This window comes from Leopardus geoffroyi, chromosome B4 (genome assembly GCF_018350155.1).
Source record: "Leopardus geoffroyi isolate Oge1 chromosome B4, O.geoffroyi_Oge1_pat1.0, whole genome shotgun sequence".
Taxonomy (NCBI): Eukaryota; Metazoa; Chordata; class Mammalia; order Carnivora; family Felidae; genus Leopardus; species Leopardus geoffroyi.
The window spans coordinates 75,404,999-75,425,830 of record NC_059341.1 but is presented as its reverse complement, the minus strand read 5'-3'; the positions used below and the strand labels follow the sequence as shown (position 1 = coordinate 75,425,830).

The window sequence follows — 20,832 nt, the reverse complement described above, 5'->3', positions numbered from 1 at the left end:
TAAGGAGAGACCCTGGGCATAGACAGTAAACCACTGTCTGCACTGGAGAGTCATCTTTGGCTCTGGCTGGGAGAGGATGACTCCTGGAGACAGAGCAGCCGCCACCAGCCACTGATACTAATGTTTCTGATGTAGGGCACTGGTTTAAGACAATGCCAGTCTAGCAGATTCAGCATCATCTGGATATTTGTCAGAAATGCAAATTCTTGGGTCTGACCTGGAACCTACTGAATCAAAAACTCTAGGGGTGGGGTCTCAGCATGTGGTTTAACAAACCCTCCAGGTATTCTGATGCACGATAAAGTTTGAGAACAATTGTTCCAAGTTGTGGAGGTCTGAGAACACCATCACTTGAAAAATGAACTTGCATGCCAAAAAGGCTTGAATAGGTCCTATGAAGTCATTTTCACCAATTACTATCAAATTCTTGGGAAAGCTAGCTCAGGAAAGAAGTCACAGGTGTCCAGATGACCTCTACTATAGGCTGAAGGCACTAACTTCAAGCCTTGATTAAGGCAGAGGAAAATAAACTCTTCAGCTAAGATATGTAGCCTCAAGCTTAGACCAGAAACTTTTTCTTTCCTTAAAGAGGTAAGCTTTGGGGGGGGGGTATCAGAACAGAGAAGACAAATAATAATTACATAAGACAATCCTGGGAGTCTTCCACTTCAGATCTACTAATACCTCATCAAGCATGTGAAAGGGTTAGATGTTTTAGTAAGCACTATATTCCAAGGAATATATATTTAGTTCTTAAATCTATTTATCTGGGTTGACTTGAGAGGCAGTTTGATAGGGGACCACCCAGAGTAGGGTGGCCTAAGAGGATGCATGAGATTTTCTCTATTAATCAATAAAAGATGGGGGGAAAAAGTGTTCCACAGGTCTAATGGTATCCTTGCATATTTGACTGAAAGAAGAGAATTTGTAAGGCTATTTTCTTACTCAATGATCTTCCCAATTCAGTTTACATTTGAAGAGCCCTGAGAGTTTCAGCTTCATGAAAACTTAAGTTCTCTGCAGCTAGTCCTAGAAGGTTGGGACCAGGAGATCAATGTTGAATGGCAACTAGTTGAGACTAAGATGATCTTTACAGAGGCAGAACCCCCATTGATTTTCCTTCAACAAGGGTACAGATTCTTGGGTCACTTATAACATGGCATCTGTATATGGAGAATCTTGTGTCTGATGCAGAAAACAGTATAACCTGCTTGGAAGAAACTTTGGCTATGGTGACATCTTTATGTATCAGTTGCATTCACAGTGTTGGAGAAACTTTGCATCCTGGTCTGCATAAACCAGTGCATGAGCGGGTTTGATGATCTCACTGTTAAAAGAACAGAATGATGGGGGGAACTTTGGCAATGTTGGTGAGAGATAGCCTAACTGAAGTGAGGAATCTGGTAGTAAGGTCTTACCCTTCCAAGGAGAAGTGGTAACACAGGGGCAGATGGGTGTAACACAACTATCTTGGCATGCTCCCTCATTTGCAGCCTGATACGTAGTCATCTCAGGAGTCACACGTTACTAAGGCCAGCTGTCCATCAGTGAACAGGAGTGGTATATGCAGAGGAGAGGCTCTAGGTCTAGTGGGCAGCTGGATCCACTGGACCAGAGTCTGGCCCACAAAGCTACCTGCTGCCCATGAGCCATTCTGCTGGAGATGATGGTCTTACACTCTCGGCTCCCCGGGAATTCTAACCACCATTCTTTGCAAAGGTTAGAGCCTAGGTGACTCACTCCTTTGCTGTGCCCCAGTGTGGGAACCAATGGCTTCCCTATGTTGGGAACTGACCCTCTAAAGGCCAGAAACACACACACACACACACACACACACACGCAGCCTGCCTCATCATAGTACAGGCAGAGCTGTCTATTCTAATGTGCAGGGATTTGGAGAAAATAGTAACTGCAGCTGCTTCCCTGTCAAGTGTGAGATTAGAAACAAAATGTGTTCCATTTTTCTTCAGGATTAGAGCTCAGCATGTCCACATATAGCTTCACTTGGGGCAAGAAGCTGACCATCCTAGAAGGAGTCCCTATGCATTCTTCAGGCTGGCAGCAGCAGCAGCAGCTGAGGGACGCCAGGCCAGGTTTTGGGGGTGTTTTGGCATCAGTAGCTCTGGGCTCACCTCTGCCAACCATGCTATTTGATGGCACGATTTCCTCACTCATGCCCTACGTGAGGAATGGAGCAAGGCAGTGACATTTCCCATCCCACCAGATCAAGTGACCACTCTTGCCCCCTCCAATTCATCTTCAACCCAGGGGCCAGACCTGTCACTCTTCAGTGATTTGACCTAGAAGGCATTGCATGATTTGGCTCTTATACTATCCTTATAGTTCACTCTCCAGCTACTCTTCCCTCACTCAAGTTCTACTGGTCTTCTCTATTCCTCTAATGAGCCAAACTCCTTCTCAACTCAGATTCTACTGTCCTCTTTCCCAAAAAGCTTTTCTACCCCCTCTTCCTGGCTAAGTCACACTCATATTTCAGGACTTCCTTAGAAAAGGTGTTTCTAACCTCTCAGGCCAGGTTAGGTACCCTGTTTTTACATTCTAATTATGTGATATTATTGTTTTCCATGGTACTAGGACCATTCGAATAATCCCACTGTGTGTGATTATGTGATTACTTCTTACTCCCACAAGACTAAAACTTCATGCAAGTAGGCAATGTACTTGTTTTGTTTGCTGCTTTATTCCCAGTGCCAACTATAGTGCCGGACATAGTATGCGCTCGACCAATTTTCTTGGAAGGAATAAAAAGAAGGAGGGAAGTAGAGAAGGAGGAAGAAAAGGAGGAGGGAAGAAGGAAGGAAGGAAACAAAGGGAAGCAGGAAGGGAGAGAGACAGATAAGGAGGAACAGAGGTCCCATTATTGATTCTTCATCTCTAGTGGGAAAGCTGGAAGGATTCACTGTAGCTCTTACCTGGAGTCTCAGTGCTTAAAGGCAGAAGTTAACATCAGAATTTTTTTCCATGGGATAATGCTGAGTTCAAACCACAGAAGCAGGTCCAAATGAGTCATCAGAGCTAAGGGGGTCTGAAGTGAGTATTAGGTATAGAGCAAAATGAGAATGAGAAAGGCAGGGAAGATAAAGGAATAAGAAATAATCTATACAAATTCAAGGAACTGTAGGACAAGGCCACCAGCTGGGCTTATTTCTTATACCTAACAGCTGTTTATGGATGGGCAAAGCAAGTCTGATTAAAGGGACACAGACCCCACATCGTTGTCATATATAGATACATATTACTCCAAAGTCTTCATAAGTTGATATTCTTGTGTATAAACCATTTTCTTGTGAGTATGGTTAACTCTAGGTTCACTTATGAGACTGAATTAAGCTATAGTTTATGCATTTCAAAGCTTAGGACTGGCTCTTGGACCATAGTGCCCTGCCTACATGGTGCCCTGCTAGAGTTCAGTGAAGCTCTGCCTAAGCAGTCAGTTGGTCCCTCCCTTCCCTACATCTCTGTGGCATCCTCTTTTGAAATTCAACATTTTGAACCAAAGGTATCCAGCCCTTCACTTACTTACTTCACTTACTCACTCACTCATTTCGAACCAAAGGTATCAAGCACTTCACTTACTCGCTTACTCAAAACTATCAAGCTCTTCACTTAACTCCCTTCTTGATCAGAGGCTCCTGGGGGAAAGGGAAAATGCTAGTTTGTGTTCACAGCTATTGAGCCTAGAATAATGACTTTGAATAGTAACTGCTCAAAAGATTATTGGATAAATGCTGCAATATATTTCACAGGTGCTGAGACTAATTATTCCAATGAATTTAGTTCTTGAGGAAGATCACTTTAGACTTGAATTTCTTCCTGAAATATAAGGAGTTGGAGTAAATAATCTGTCAAACTGTAAACTATTAGAAAAATGACAAGGTTATGTCTTATATGTATAATTTGTACAATGTCTCTATCATTTCTAGTCTATTTTGGGGCACATGTGGGAATGCAATGTTTGCAGTGAACTGACTCCAATATAGATGTATTTCATTTGAGAGGAAACCTAGGGATGTGTTTCCAATGTTTCATATAAATTGTGAGTTAAACACTATTTAAAATATACAACAGAAATTTGTTACTAAATGGATTCCTAAGGTGAGTATTTTTTACAATATTTGGAATCACTTTGCAATATAATAACTCCTTTATATAATCCATTGAGGTTCACATTTTTACATATCCAGGTTGCTAATAATAGTATAAACTAGATTAGTGCCTTACAGTTATGAGCCAGTCGAATTACTATTGACTAAATTAAGGTGTTCTTCATAGAGAGAACTGTCCCTCTTTCTAGTTTCCCAGATGATCTCCTACTTTCTCTATGTCCCCTCCACCACACACACACACACACACACACACTTTCTCCCTTGTGTCTTAATTCGTATTTCAAATTTGGTAGTTGTATCCTAATTTATAATGTATGCATAAACTTCATTTTCCAACACTCCTTTCCACCTCTCCCCACCCCCTTGTTTAACTACATGCCTCACCAGTTTTCAAAATAGGTATGCCTTCCACAGTGTCTGGACCATCCGTAGCACGTAGATACTTCATGTTGTCTATCTCAGGTGGTGGCTTTTGTATGAGCATGCTGGAAGTTGAAGCTTCTCCCCCTGAAAAGCAGTATCTCTAGGTTACTTGAGGTTATCCTCAAGGTGGGATTCAGGGAAGGAAGTGCTACTTATTCTCCTTCATTTTTTCTGTAACTCTCAGCTGTCCAGGGCCTTTTTTCCATAATTCAGTGAAAAATTAGAGAAGTGATGACTTTTCTCAATATTATCTTACCTTAAAAAGGTTCTACTCCTTTGACATAAATGAGAGAAAAGCAGAACATATCTCTAGATACTTTGAGACTGAGATGTAATAGAAAGCCATTTTTCTTTGGGACTCTATCTTATAGGTTTTAGAGTATCAATGACAATTGTAACCAGGACTCCCACAGATGAGCCCAGAAAGGTTAAAATAATTCACAAAGGACAGAGAAATCAACTACCAGGTGATGTGCTGTAAATTTTGTTCTTCCTTAACTCCCAAGTCCTCCTTACCTGCCTGGGCCTATTTCCACATATCAGACCAAAATCTCAGCTGATACTTGTGCAAGGAAGAGACATGACTCAGTGACAAATATTTTAGATAGTGGGGATGGAATAAAGTCAGTTGACCCCTAAAGCCTACATTTAGACTAGTAAGTTTTACATCCTGTATCGAAATTCCTGCAAGAGAACCCATTTGTCACTGGTGTATGATCAGGAGACAATGGTACCTGTGCTCTGAGGAGTCCTGACTAACCCGCGAGATTGAATCACACACATGAAAAATTTCAGATGAAATTCCTCCTTATGCATCGCTGTCTCCTAGAAATAGAGATGGAGTTTAATCCATATGAACAGATCTATGGAATGATTTAAGATGGACAAAACTGATATGGATCAGGTATGCCCAATACTACATGACAATATGTAGTATCAGCATGTGAAGTGATGCAAATAATCTACTTTTATGTATTTGACAGGGCAAGATCTCCTGAATTCAGCAAGCATCTCCTTTTTTCCAGAGTAGGTAAGAGGCTGGGGCCTACAGAGACTCCCGTTCTTTTAATAAAGTCTGAGCTTAGGCTTCTGAGGTCTAGAGGGTCTACTCAGAAGCATTTCTCCAAGCCTTCTAGACAGGGCCTGAGTCCAGAGGCCAAGTTGAAGGACTTTGTAAAAAGTCTGAATGAATAAACATATTTCTTCCAATTATTATTTTTTTTTTAAGTAGAGCACAGATTATATGTTAATCCATTCAGTCACAGGAGCAACACCAGGGCCATTTAGTTCTTCAGTGGGCAGACTCCTGGATCCTTTTCTATTTTTACTCAGAAAAGTAGGTCTTTGGTGGACCGCCAATAGCTTTCCTCACACCTCTATGTTTCAAACTCTTCCAGAGGTCTGTAAAGTGCCACAAGTTTCCAGAATCTAACTTAAACTAATCCCAAACTGCTTTTTTTTCTCTTCTCCCGAATGGCCAATCAAGCATGATGTAGTGCAAAGACTACAGGCCTGCAAATTAAGAAAAGTGTTTCCTAGTCCCAGATCTCCCATGCACTTTATAACTTTGGGAAATGACTTCACTTCCCTGAAACCGTTAGATTAAAATATTTCCTACAAGCACTAACGTTCCGTGATTCTCAATGAAACACGGTATAGAGCTCGAGTTAGCTCTCAAGTCCACATCCGTCAAAGTGGCCACAAGTTTCCTCTGATTGACGGCCACAGCAAAAAGCTGCCATGGAAACCTGAGCGAGAGCAAAAAATCGCCAAGCGGAACCAGAAGACGGCGTGCAAGGGGATCGAGGGAACAGGAAAAAGCGAAGGACGACGGGCACACTAACAGTAATCCGAGAACGAGAACGGGAACGAGAGAAAATCCCTAACTGAAAGGGGAACAGGGAAATTATGACTTCAGCCTTAGATGGTCCCCGGGCTTCTCAGGCCTGGCCACACTGCGCAGGCGTCCCCCGAGTCCTCAACTCTGCTCTTTGACCTCCCGCCCCACCCCGCCCCTCCACAGCCACCGGACGGCTCTTCCGGTGTTGTGGAGGCTGTTCCGGTTCGCGGCGGTTCCCGGGTTTTGCGTTCCGCGCCCGGCCGGAAACCCCTTCGCATAGCAGCCGGTTCCGGTTCGGTGAGTGGCGGCGGGAAGCTGGGGGAGGGGTGAGGATGGAGGGAGCCTGGGCCGGGAGGCAGTGCCGGTCCGGGCCCAGCGGCCTGGGTTGGGCTGGGCGGAAGCTGGGAGGGCTGTGGGGACGGCGCTTTTTCCTCTGCCCCGCCCCCTGGGACCACCTCCCCTCCCCCCGGCTATCCACCGGCCGGGATGTGGCCGGCGGCCGTTAGGCTTCCCGAGGCCGTTCCTTCAGGCCTCTTTCTCCCGGGCCGGCGAGAGGCCGTCTCCCTTGTCGTTACCACAGGCCCCATCTCGGCGCCCAGCCCTCCTGGGGGCAAAAAGGCCGGTTGGGATTTCGGGGCTTTCCCGCCCGAGCAGGGTCTTCTCTCACGGGAAAGCTGTTTTCACCGGGAAGCTCAGCTTTCTGTTACACCTGCTTCACCTCCCGCCTTCCTTGAGACCTGAGTGATATTTCTCGACTACTTCTGCGTCTCACGTAAACATTTCTCCAACTCTTTTACTCTGTGGTATCTCCCTGAGACGTGATATCGCTAGTGTGCCACCACCAGAAAGAAACGTCTGGACCCTCCTGCCCAGGTTATGAAAACCCCCTTAACTGCCACGGTTCGCTTACCTGGCTCATCGCCTCCTGGTAATTCCCTTGAACCGTCTCTTTCTTGGTGTGCCCTAACGTGGGCTCTCTGGGTATATGCCCGGCTTCTCTTCAGTTTGGTGATTTCTGTTTATCGGTGCCTTTGCAGTATTTTCACTTATCTCGTTGGCAATAACTTACTCCTTTATCACTTTCAAGTCAGCCTTGTTGAGGTCATTTCACTTCACGTTTGGTACACTTATTTGGGGGGGGGGTGCTTCTTATAAAATTTATATAAAGCCTTAATAGAGGCTACCACTTACTTTACTTCGCGTCTTTGTTCTAATTGGATATTCTGAATGGAGTAGATCACACCGTCTCCTCAGTCTTTGTGGAGCTAGTTGGTGTCACGGGCTCCTGTTGAAAGGTAGATTACACAGAATTTGGAATTACAGTTACAGTGAAACCTTATGCATCTCTTAAGCATGATCCCTGAATCTTCTTCCAGTTTAGAGATCCCTTTTTCCCCTTTAGTCCCAGTCTGGAAGCCTCCTTTCATTTTTCTCTTGAATAAGTCTCTTTCATCCCCCCCCCCCCCCATTCCAATTCATCCTGACTGCAGACATGGTCCTCATGTCACCCATCTGATGAGTTAAGTCTAGAGGGAGCAAATGGATTAAAAAACAGGTTCTGCCACTTCAGGGCAAGGTGATGTAACTCGACTACTGCTTTGAAAGTCTTTTCTTTACCTGACTCCCACGCCTCCTACCAATTGCACTGGCTTTATTTTCTTGCTATGAGGATCTTTTTATGGATCTGTTTTCCCCCCAGTTGACAGTGTTTCAGCAGCAGGGACCATTTCTTACTCATCTTTGTATTCCTAATACCTTGTATGTAATTGGTGCAGAGTAAATGTTTGTGTATGAAAGGAATTGAATACTCAGTGTTTTAAGGCATTACAGTGTTGAGGTGTTAGAGTCTAACTGGGAGAGATGGCATGTGAAAATACGAGAAACACAAGCAAATACGTGGTGTATACTACGAACTGTATCATATACATATCCAGAGTTCAGACTAGAATGATTCACTTGGTCATTTCCATATTTCCATTCCTTTCTCATATCATAAATTATTCTAACCGCATTTGGTCCTGGATAAAGCTAATCGCCTCTCCTCAAGTAAATACTTTCTAGTAACTTCATTGTGGCTCTAGACATTCTCTTTTACAGTCACCTGTTTGCATGTAAGCTTATACATGTTTTGCCATACTTGTTACATTTTGTTACTGTCAGGACTTCGCCATCTTTTTTTTCTTTCAAATTTCCTATTTTGTGTTCAGCTATTGACTTCACCTGAGTAGCTGTAATAGCTTATATTCTTTTAGTAAATTAAATGAACAATGTGAACTAGGAAATATTGTTTGAATACTTTTTTAAAAAGTTTATTTTTGAGAGAGAGAGAGAGAGAGAGAGAGCACGTGAGCTGAAAAGGGGCAGAGAGAGAGAATCCCAAGCAGGCTTCGCACTTTCAGCGTAGAGCCTCACAAACCGTGAGACCATGACCTGAGCCAAGATCAGGAGTCTGACACTTAACTGACTGAGCCACCCAGGCACCCCGGAATACTTTTCTTAAAAGGCAAAAAAATCTTAGGGTTACAAGAGTTTGGTGGCATTAACGTTTCCAGATCCAGCATTTCATGTTGAATCTTGGGAGTAAGATATCCCTACTTCTAACGTAAAGGCAAATGCCAAAGAGAAAGTAACATAAGCACACTGAAGAAGCTGGATGCATTTGTGTTACAATGTAAATGTGGGGCTTTAATTATTAATGTGGAACCCAGGGGATTCTGCTTTATTTAAAAAGGAAGAAGAGGAAAGAATACCTGGAAAATTTCCAGATAGAAGCCTTTTGTTACGTTGAGCATTTGGAAATATATTTGAAGCCTGAATATAAGGCTTAAATTCTTTGGGAACCCTCCCCAGCAAGACTGGGTAATCAGATGATTGCTCTGCTTAGTCTGTAGCTATGCCAAGAAAAACTCAAGCAGGCTTCCTTTGTGCCTGCATTTCATTATTGTGACTGTAAGGAATACCTATTATCATCATCTAGCCCTTAGTAGATTGAAGCCCTGATATTGCTAAAGTTGATGAAGTTGATTGATAAGGTTGATGACAAACTAAAGTTGATGATATGCTCAATCTTTTTAAAATATGGTGGGGCATCTGGGTGGCTCAGTTGGTTAAGCGACTGACTCTTGATTTCAGCTCAGGTCATCTCAGAGTCCTGAGATCGAGCCCTGCCTTGGGTTCTGTGCTGGGCATGGAGGCTGCTCTGGATTCTTTCTGTCTCCCTGCCCCTCTCCTGCTTTTGCATGCATGCATGTGGACTCTTTCTCAAAAAAATAAATAAACTTTAAAAATTTGGTAATGAGATTATGACGGTGATAAGTGTGACTGCTACCATCCCTAGTCTCCTCTTCAATCTGCCAAGAAGCATGGGTGCCAAGGACATGTTTATTAACCTAGTTCCACGCAGTTAGGCTTCTAACTTCCTTTTTCTGGGAAAATTGGATACATCAGAGGGGAAAATTTCATGTAGGTAAAGGGGCTTTGGTTTGTAGCAGTTTAATTAATGATGGGAGAGAAAGTACTTTAGTACTTTTGTACTTTAGTACAATTGGGAAATATTCCTTGATTGTTCTTAGAGTGTCAGTAGCTTTATGTTTGGCCACTGAGTAAAACTTCTAGAAAAGAAGTCTAATAGGACCACCACAAGATCTATCACTTTTTAATTAAATGGTTTAGCATGAGGTAATAAAGGAACGGTTTGTGAAGAATTTCCAGGTTGTAATTTCAGTTCAGTCACTAACTTTATGACCATATATATACAAATCAATCTTTAAGGTTTGGCACTCCCAACTTGCTTCTTGCTGTAATGTTCTGTCATTCTGTGGGTAGTCTGTAATTGCTGTCTAATACAGCTCAGGTTCTGGAAATGTTTCACATTGCCTCCGGTTAGTTTTAGTGTCTGTTTTCTCTATCAAGTCATCTCTTCTTACCATTTTATATTTTTCTTTCCTAAGAACACAAATGTCACTTTGAATGGCTTCCTATTCTATAATTGTATGAAAGAGGTGTTCCAGTATGTCACATTTCCGTTTTCTGTCTTCTTTTATAGAACTTTGTATCTTTGCTAAAGTCAGTGATGTGAAAAGACCTGACATGGGTAAGTCTAACTCTGAAGTAGTAATTGAGTCTTTTAGTTACTCTGACTAGTTAGGTTGGAATGAAAAAATGTTGTTGTTTTGTTTTGTTTTTAACATTTTCAGTATTTGCATCTTTGTGCTTAATAATAATCTTAAGAGAGATCTCAACTTAGTTATGTAATACTGTAATACTAGACAATACTCTTGGTTGAGACATTGTTTATAGCATCATTTGGAACCATTTTCTCATTCATTGTATTGAAAAAGCCAAATACATACTAGCAAACATTTACTATGTGCCAGGCCCTGTTCTGAGTACTTAAAATATATTAATTCATTTAATTTTTTACAACTGTCTTACAAGGGTGTTTAATATCAACAAGGAAAGTGAGACACAGAAGTTAAGAAACAACTATAACTGGCAGAGCCAGAATATAAACTCAGGCAGCCTGGTTTCAGAGTCCCTGTTCTTTTGTACTATGTTATACCACCATCTATGTGATAAATAATTTGATTAGGGTAAATTTTAAAATTTCACTTAGCTGGTAACATTGAGAATTCACTATGAATGCAACATTTTGCATTATTCATAGTTCTTCATGTCTAGAAAGGGGATCGATACAAGGTCAGGACTAGTAGCCAATTAGGAATAGGTTGAACAGTCTATACAGTTAGATCTTACACATCTTATAACATCTCATGTGCTCCTTTAGATTCACATTAGTCTTCTCTCTTGTTTCTGTTTTTTCCTTTTGCTTAGTCTACCGTCTCTCTTACCTGGTCATTTGTTTCCCTTTTCTCTAATTGCTGATGTCAGTGTAAGTCACTGAATTCTGTCACTCTCATTTGCTTCTATTCTCTTACATTAACAAAGGTCTCAAAGATGGTTATAAAGTAAGGTTCTGCCACAGTATTATAGTACTTGAGCTGATATCTGTCAAGAGCCATATGTATACATTATACTTTTTGCAGAAAAGACAGTTCAGGTGGATTCATTTTTAAGCACTTTTTGAGTTAGACAAAGGAAATAAACAGTTATTAACTGTTTTTGAGTGTTTGTTTTTGAATGATGAGTTTTTTTCCGTGTGTGTGTGTGTGTGTGTGTGTGTGTTTTAAGTAGTTAACTTCTTTTCTAGTTAAAACATTCAACATTTCTTTAGGGAAAATTTAATTTTTTAAAGAAACTTTGAATTAAATGTGGTTTGTTTTTTTTTTTAAATACTTGTACAGGTTTTGAACTGTTTGGCAGATGATCTCAGTCAATTCCAAATGAGCCAATTTCTGCACATGGGCCTCTTTTTGACAGTGACATTTTGAGATTGCTGGCCAATGGTTAGTTATGAAAGAGGTTTTATTTGACTATAGAGCTATTCTTTGGGAATCATTTTTATTAGGTGAAAAGATTTGTTCATAGGAAAGTAGTTATTGAAGAATTATATGACTTGAACTAATTTTGGATTCTTTTCGCAGATGATATTGCTGATAGGATGAGGATGGATGCTGGAGAAGTAACGTTAGTGAACCACAACTCCATATTCAAAACCCATCTCCTGGGACAAACAGGTTTTCCAGAGGACCAGCTTTCACTTTCTGACCATCAGGTTAGGAATAATTTTCTTCCCTTATTTAATGAATTATTTTGGTTTCAGTTTTCATCTAATGTAATTTAAATGCCATACTCAAAAGGACGAATGTATATATAAACTTTTTAGAATTGGTATTTCTGGTGTTCTGAATTTTGTTTGATATATTAAAGTTAAAACAAGAACCAGGCTATGTATGAGTTCTTTGAGAACTGTTTATTTTAGAAAACATTTTATTCCTATGCATATTATAATCATGAAAACACAGGTCAGTGTTCTTTTAAACTAGTGTATTAAAATTGTTGGGATTAAATGGGTAATTTGTAAATATTCAGAGGCTCTGAGATTTCCCAGTGCTATAAAAAGTGTAGTTTCTCAAAGGACCAGCAACAACAGCATCCCTAGGGAGCTTGTTAGAAATACGGAATCTCAGGCTTCACCCCAGACCTCCTCAGTCAGAATCTAGTTTTAAAACTTTTTATCTGATAAAGAGAAATACCATGTGATCCAGTAATTCCTCTACTGGGTATTTACCCAAAGAAAATGAAAACACTAAATTAAAAAGATGTATGCACCCCTGTGTTTATTGCAGCGTTATTTGTAATAGCCAAAATATGGAAACAACCTAAATGTCCATTGATAGATGAATGGTATACATATACAAATGGAATATTATATAGCATTTAAAAAGGATGAGATCTTGCCATTTGTAATAGCATGGATAGACCTAGAGAATATTATGCTAAGTGAAATAAGACTGAGAAAGACAAATATGATTTAGCTCATATGCGGAATCTAAAAAACAAAACAAATAAATGAATAAACAAATAACAGAATAAGATTTATAAATACAGAGAACAAACTGATGGTTGTAGAGAGGGGAGTGGAGCAAAATGGGTGATGGTGAGTGGGAGATAGAGGCTTCCAGTTATGGAATGAATAAGTCACAGAAATAAAAGGCACAGCATAGGGAATATAGCGTGACAGATGGTAGCTAGATTTGTGGTGAGTATAGCATAACACATAGAAAAGTTGGATAATTGTGTACACCTGGAACTAAAATGAATACTTTTTTTAAAAAGGAAAAAAATCTTCAGCTGGTTTATTTGCACATTAAGGTTTGAGTAATAAAGCAGTTTTTCTCAGTAGGAAAGCCATTACTAATATGGATGAGACAACTCTTTGCTGTGTGAATCTCTTCCAAGCATAGCAGAATGTTTAGCATTCTTGACACTTGGGCACTAAATGCCTGTAGTATCTGCCCCCAATAATCATTTTTAATAATTTAACTGAATATATATCCACACATTTCCAGATTGGTACTGGGGTGCAGTACCCACCCCTGATTAAGAACTTCTGTATGAAGTTATCAAAAGATTCCAAACAGGTACATTTTGTCACCCCCTTTGATAAATGATACAGCTGGCTTGCAGAACAGGATATACCACATGCATGTTTACCTTCTAGTGAACATCCTTTGCATTAAGTTGTGTAACAGATACTTTGCCCATTTTTCCCCTTGAAGCCTCAGTAGTTCCATCAGATTGTTTATGTATTTTTTTTCTTATTAGTACGTAGTTTATTTATAGTATATAAAAATACAATTATATTGAATTTTGAAATATGTCATAATCTTGTTTAATGGTACATTTTTCCTAGTATAAATTTTTATCCCATTTTATTGTAAAAATATGATTTACGAAAAATCTTTTGCTTTGTTTAGATATTACCTTCCAGGGAAGGAAATTTGGACCGATCTTATACATGTTCTACAAGAAGTGCAGCTTATAATCCAAATTATTATTCAGGTATGACGCATTGCTTGGAGTCAAGGCATTTATACCATTCAGATTTCTTCCTAGCAAGTTGTTTGTGTTTACTATCTCTAAAGTGAAAACATTGTCAAGAGCAAAATTGTATTTTCTCCCATAAAACATCACTGTGTGTGTGAATGGGGAAGGAGCATTGCTATAATACTTTACTGACCTAGTCTCAAACCACATATTTTTAATGGAAAAGTTTTTTTTTTAATCCATTTCCTTACTTGTTCATTATGTCATTGTGAAAAGCAATACAGCTTTGGTTTTGGCTTTTTTTTTTTTTTTTAATATGCATATATGATGTAAAGGATATTTGTTTTGGATGGATTTAAAGCACAGAGCTAGCCTATTTATTTTGCTTGAAATCATGAATCCTAAAAAATTATTTCTACACAAGCTTGTCCCTCCATCAGGGCAGGAAATGTTAACTACATGTTTCTGTCTAGCACCTGCCACAGCCATGCTTGCATATTCAAGGGCTTGCCTATTCAACTTGTGATCCATGACAGAAGTCAGCATTCTCTAGGCTATTCCTAGTCCTTGGCCTGCCTGACTTTCCATCTGCCCCCTTCCTAAGGTTAGGACTTACAGTTATCTTCTGGCTCTGTCTTGGGGAAACTAAGAGGTTTTTGTTGGTTAGCTTCCTGGCACTACAACCCAGGAAGATGATGGTGGTCTTCCCATGTCTTTTCACTACTAATTCTTCAATCTCCTCACCTTACCGCAAATATGGGAATACTAGTAATACCATTGAACCTGCCCTAATGGGATTTTTATAAGGATAAATTGAGATTATAAATATGAAATGCAAATAATAATTATTGTTATTTGGCTTCCTCAGGATTCTTTGTCAGCAAGATGAGATCTCCTCCCCTAAAAAGACGTTAGTATGATGATCTTTTAGATTTATATTATATTTAAATGTCATTTAGGTGGGTGGTACTTTACCCTGGGCTCTGGATTTCCTCTCCTGGTATGGGAAATGGTCTCCACATAGTGTGTGCATAATTTGTATGGAAAAATCAGTTAACTGGCTCAGAAAGTAACTCTGCCATCATTATTATTGGAAAGGCCTTTCTGATGAGCAGAGAGCCTGAAATCTGGTTGGACAGCTCATTCTAGGGGAAGGACAGTTGAGTGGATAATGAAATGAGATCATTAATGAAATGAGATCATTAGTATTTCAATTTGAACTCAGGCTGTGTTTGCTTGTAATTTCATATGTTGGTTTTCCATTGGGTAGAATATTTGCTTGTAGTTTAAAATAATTGCTTAATAATAAACAGTTACATAAAATTATACTCAAAATCTGCTGACCATAACAACTCAATTCTGGCCTTTTCTAATTTTTATCTGTGTACATGCTTGGTGTACATCGTATGATTCAATACATGTAATCTTTTTTAGCCCATATATTTTTATTTTTACTTTTCCATCTGTTTACATGTTATTCTTTGTATCTACCTTTTTATGCTCATTTCTAATAATCCATGGAACTGATATGCACATTCACAATACTTTACGTTTCTAAAATCCAAAAAGCTCTGAAAACCAAAAATTATTTTCTTAATTCATTTGGTATCAAAAGTGACCTGACCTGAATTAATTCCTTGGCAAAACCTACATGAATTGACCTGAAGCTGTTTGTGTCTTTTATTTATCTATAAATATGAGTATTTATTTCACTGCAGATATATCACCACACATTTCACTGCAGATCCATCAATATGTTTGATTACAGGGTGCAGCTTCAGATTATACCTTGAAGTGCTACCATAGAATATACCAGGATATCTCTCTAAAATTCCAAAAATTTTAAATTCAGAAATGCAGTGGGACCCGAGGGGCTATGAGTTAGGATAATGGGCCCATGCAATCATTTGCTTCATTATTTTCCCTATAGTTTAGGTCCCCTTCACACTTACTGTTTTTAGCTATTGTAAATAATATGACTTAAAAACATCTGTATGTATAGCTTTTTTTCTTTTTCTTTTTTAAAAAAAAAATTTAATATTAATTTATTTTTGAGAGACAGAGCATGAGCAGGGGAGGGGCAGAGAGAGAGAGACAGAATCTGAAACAGGCTCCAGGCTCAGAGCTGTCAGTGCAGGGCCCAATGTGGGGCTCAAACCCGTGAACCATGAGATCATAACCTGAGCCAAAGTTGGAAGCTTAACCAACTGAGCCACCCAGGCACCCCTGTATAGCCTTTTTTCTTCTAAATTTCATTAGACCCTTAATATTCACAAAGGATATATCTGAGATTATCTCAAATCCTCATGTTCTTGACTGTGGTGATATTTGGCCAGATTCTTGGCTTTGTACTCAGTGACATGATTCTTGAGAATTAGATTTTTCCTGTTTCTCCTCATACCATAAATTGATCCTCGTATCAAAATCTTACACTGAAGTCTTTCTCTGTCGCTTGAAGGCCATTTTTTTTAGGAAAAGCAAAAAAATAACTTCATAACAGTTACTGTATATGTGATGAATAACAAATAACAACAGCCATGTTGAAATGGGGATGCTGAACTATTAGATTCATTCTCTAAATTAAAACGTGAAGCAGAGGATTCAGATTTGTGCCTACCAAATTTCATCTAATCCCTGACCAAGCAAAGGTACGGCATGTCACAGACCTCTAGGGTTGCTCTCTGACCATCAGAATTTTTAATCTGTGAAGGCTAAGAGTTATATACTTTTTTCTTGTAATAAAACGTTCAAATCAAACCTACTTTTTATTGTGTACTTTTCCTAATTTCGTTCTCCTGCCACACCCATTCCAATTGATTTTAAATCCTGCAGAATTTTGTCTCTACTATCTCTTTTGTATGTATTCTTTTCCGATAATCCCTACATTAATTTCTGTGGTCAGTCTCCATGAGCTTCACTGCTTGATTGGGCTAGATGTGGGTATCCCATTTACTGCTTTAGTCTTTTCATTCTGACTCTCTCAGCCTTTCATTCTGACTCTATTTTCTTTTCCATCAAGGTGAAAAAGAACATGGGAAAGCCCCAAAGCTTTAGAATCTAGGGTCTGGAGCTTACCATTTACTGCTTTACTGGCTCTGCCTCTCTATATCAAGCTTTTAAAAAATCTGCTTCTTAATCCACTCAAGATTAACCTATTTAAAAACATTGATTTAAAAAAATCATTTTTAGAAAGCAGAGAAAATGTAAATCTTTCCGTTAATAACTTAATGTTGCTCAGACTTCAAGAGCTCTTGATTTTATTAAGAACACAATTTATTGTGTTTATTATTAAGAACACAAAAGAAAATTAAAACATTTTAAACCCTAAACAAAGAAAAGTAGATAAAGATAAAAAGAAATGATTTTGCTCAAGCTTAGAGTCATTATCAATGTCTTATCTTTGGAAAATATGTTAAACTAGGTTGCCACACTGGCATTTAGTAGATAATTTAAAGCATCCTGCTATTTATAACTAAATGAACCTGAAAGTTAACAAGAGCAACTGATGATGGTTACTTTCATAGTAGTGATTGCTTGATCTACATTTTTTTTTTTTCAACGTTTATTTATTTTTGGGACAGAGAGAGACAGAGCATGAATGGGGGAGGGGCAGAGAGAGAGGGAGACACAGAATCAGAAGCAGGCTCCAGGCTCTGAGCCATCAAGCCCAGAGCCCGACGCGGGGCTCGAACTCACGGACCACGAGATCGTGACCTGGCTGAAGTCGGACGCTTAACCGACTGCGCCACCCAGGCTCCCCGATCTACATTTTTTAAAATATAAGAGTTTATTTCATTATGTTCATAAAATATTGCCTTGTCCTTGTAGAAAATTTGTAGAGAAAGTAGAAAAATACCTATCATTCTGTTATTAGAACACAACTAAAATTAAATTTTTGGTGTACTTCCTTACAGTTTTGTGTGTGTATGTGCACATAATAAGTAATCTTAATTGTGGCATTTGCAGTCTTATCTCTTAATGATGACAGAATACCAGGCTAAACCAACACCAAAAAGAGAGTGTCTGCAGCCCTATGTTGGTCCCTCTCTATCGCTGCTTCATTACATCAGCAATACTGGACTATTCATTGTTTTCATTGAGTGGGATAGAACCACCTTGTTCTGGTTAAACAGACTGCCTGATCCTGCGCTTTCCCCTTGCATTTGAAAGCCGAAGCCTTTGTCAAATGCCATTGAGGAGGCTACTCTGGCTTCTCCTTGGTCTCAAATTTCACACTTTTTTGCATTTTTTGGTAGTCTTATTCCTTAAGTAGACATCTCTAGGCAAATCATTCCCTAATCATATTGTAGCAAAATGTGTGAGAGACAGATTTCTACTGTTATTACTTTGCATTTAAAGATAAAAATGTTCTGGCCTTTAATAATACTCATTTTTATTAGTCTTATGTTTCTCTCCTTAAAGTAACAGTGATAGATGTTATGCATAGATACTGATTACAAAGGTAAAAGGTTATAATTCATTTTGAAAGTAAATATAATTTTAGATTAGGTTCATCCACTGGTGAATCAACTGGTACTAACACCACCCTTGACCACTGCTGTTTTTCCTGTCTTATTCATCCTAAATCCCGATATTCCTGATCCTAAAAAAACAAAACAAAACAAAAACAAACCTGCAATACAAACTTATTTTTGTCACCTGGTCTATTTTTTGGATACAGTATCAAGAGCTACATTAAATATTTGAAATAACATAATATTGTGCAGAGTTCTGTGGTAATTCGCTTTGAAAGGTCTTCAAAATGATGTCCACGTTAGGCAAAAATTCAAGAAGTAGACAATTATCATTCTCAACTTTCCACTGGTGTTCCTCAGAGTTCCATAACCTAATATCTGAAGTTATTTTGAAGGTGCTGTTGTAAGTTGTCTGATCCTGCTGATAGGGAGAGGTGGGTTTAGAAATTATTCTAGTCCTAGGTGAAATTTCAAGAAACTTTTCTTACCCCAGCCTGTAAGCCACAAGTCAGAAGATTCAAATATAATTCTTACTTAGTCTGATTGCAATATCAAGCATTGGAGGGAGTATTGATATGTCTGATGATTATGACATTAAGCGACTGAAGATAATCATACCAGAACCAGATGCATATGATGGGTCATTCCTGCCATAAGCCAGCCAGAATAAGCAGCAATGAGGTTATCTCTGCTCTTAGAGAGAGCCCCTGAGTCGTGAACATGGTAATTAAAAACAAAGTGACACCAGCTGCTTATTAAGCAATAACTGTTGTTCATTTGAATTACAATTCTCCTTGGCCCTCCACCTGCTTTCTTACTGGTCTGGCCTACCTTCTTTCAGGCCCAGGCCTGGGAGTGCTTGCAAGATATAGTTGGGGTAAAATGTTGACTTTTGGTGGACACCACGGAGTCACATTGATGCAGATAAGGCACATGGCTGTGGCAGGATTCAGCTCCTTCATCAATTTTCAGGTTAGTATGGCTGAATCAATTATAGTTTGTAGAAGTTCCCTTACTGCAGACTTTACTGGCAGTTGAGACTGGGATCTTTCTTCCATGAGAGACATGGTGCTATGCCACATTACTTTGGAATACAATGTTGGACATGGTTGCAGTCATATGGAAAACTACTACTGTCGGTATTTGTCTAATTATTCAAACTTTTATTCTTTTAGACAACCCTTCCTCAGACAGTTTTCTTGGCTCAGGAGATTTAAGAACCTTTGGCCAGAGTGCAAATGGCCAGTGGAGAAATTCCACTCCAGCATCAGGTTCAACTTTACAAAAATCAAGAAACAGCCGAAGTCTTTACCTCGAAACCCGAAAGACCTCAAGGTAGGTATTCTGGCTGCTTAGTTCACAAGTCTTTCCTCTGGTATAAGAGAAAATGGCCATACGATAGTTGTTAACATTGGCATTTTAAAGGTGTAACACCATTTCTGAACTTTAAACCATGAAAATATGGACAAATGCATTTTAAACTTTCAACTTTTAATTGGTGCTGAATTTTGGTGACATCCAAAGCTTCTCATTAGAGGAGAGTTTTGAGGGAAATCTTGGTGCATATGAATGAGTATTTATTTTGGGATTAATATGGCTATTATGAATCTTAACGTGGAAGTCGTTCAATTTCTACGACTTCAGTAGCAAAGAAATCAGCGCATTTTTATAGGCTTTCACATGAGCAGAGACCTGGCTCAAACCAAAGAAACTCTGCACCCCATGGCCTCAGGGCTTTATCCTTTCAGCCCAATTTCATAAGCACTACCTATTCCCTCACTAAGCTTATAAAGGTTTCCCTCAAGAACTTTATTAGTAAAATATTTCTTTTTTAAAATGGTATTTATGGTTTCTTAAATTTTACTCTAGTGATGGATTTTAGGAATATGGTATCGTTTAATTTCCTGCTTAGTTAAAGCTAAGCTTGCTGGCATTGATAGAAACCAACGAGATGGCTTTTATTTTATGATTATCAGCACATGGACTCTGGAAACATGTGTCAATACTCCCAGGGATAGTCTTCTCCACTCCTTATTTTTTTTAATTACACAAGAATTCATTAATGCATTCACATTGTAAAAATTAAAACATTGCCAAAAAAGCTGAAGATCCCTTGGCCACTGCTCACAATTTTATTCCCCTCCCCTTGGTGTATTTCCATCCACACCTTTCCCTATGTTTATTTCTCTTTTGCTCTTATATAGCGTGAGATATATGCATGTGTACTATGAAATGTATAATGTTATTTTGTCTTCATTAAAGATTTTCTATATGCATCATTTGGCAAGTTGCTTTTTTTACTCAGTAAGGCTATACTGTTATTTTTAAAAATAACATTATTATAGAAACAAGTACGTGTGCTTTGTGAAAAATCAGAAAATACAGATAGGTAAAAATAAAAAATAAAAACATCATGTTTCCACCAGTTAAAGATCACCTCTGTAATATCTTAGTATATTTCCTTCCAGATGTTTTGCTCTGCATTTATACACATTTTTTCAAACATGAATTCATACTG

General features: G+C 39.0%; 2 protein-coding genes across 12 annotated transcripts in view; one reads left to right on the top strand and one right to left on the bottom strand.

Annotated features, from left to right (window-relative positions):
• The window catches only part of PFKM (phosphofructokinase, muscle), a 43,659-nt gene extending 38,284 nt beyond the window's left edge, over positions 1 to 5,375 (bottom strand). For both annotated transcript variants that reach the window (XM_045463415.1, XM_045463417.1), the window contains exons 1-2: positions 5,285 to 5,375; positions 4,512 to 4,634 (exon numbers count right to left, since the gene is read on the bottom strand). In XM_045463415.1, coding sequence (XP_045319371.1) covers positions 4,512 to 4,634; positions 5,285 to 5,366 — 205 coding nt within the window. In that variant the 5' untranslated portion in view covers positions 5,367 to 5,375. The remainder of the gene's footprint in view (positions 1 to 4,511; positions 4,635 to 5,284) is intronic.
• Positions 5,376 to 6,403: 1,028 nt separating this feature from the next.
• SENP1 (SUMO specific peptidase 1) overlaps positions 6,404 to 20,832 on the top strand; it is a 54,234-nt gene continuing 39,805 nt past the window's right edge. The window contains exons 1-7 of one of the 10 annotated variants that reach the window (XM_045463424.1): positions 6,404 to 6,687; positions 10,436 to 10,483; positions 11,694 to 11,795; positions 11,934 to 12,064; positions 13,770 to 13,854; positions 14,708 to 14,749; positions 19,490 to 19,649. In XM_045463424.1, the coding sequence (XP_045319380.1) occupies positions 11,951 to 12,064; positions 13,770 to 13,854; positions 14,708 to 14,749; positions 19,490 to 19,649 (401 nt within the window). In that variant the 5' untranslated portion in view covers positions 6,404 to 6,687; positions 10,436 to 10,483; positions 11,694 to 11,795; positions 11,934 to 11,950. The other 9 variants (XM_045463422.1, XM_045463421.1, XM_045463419.1 and 6 more) reach the window with 9 other exon arrangements.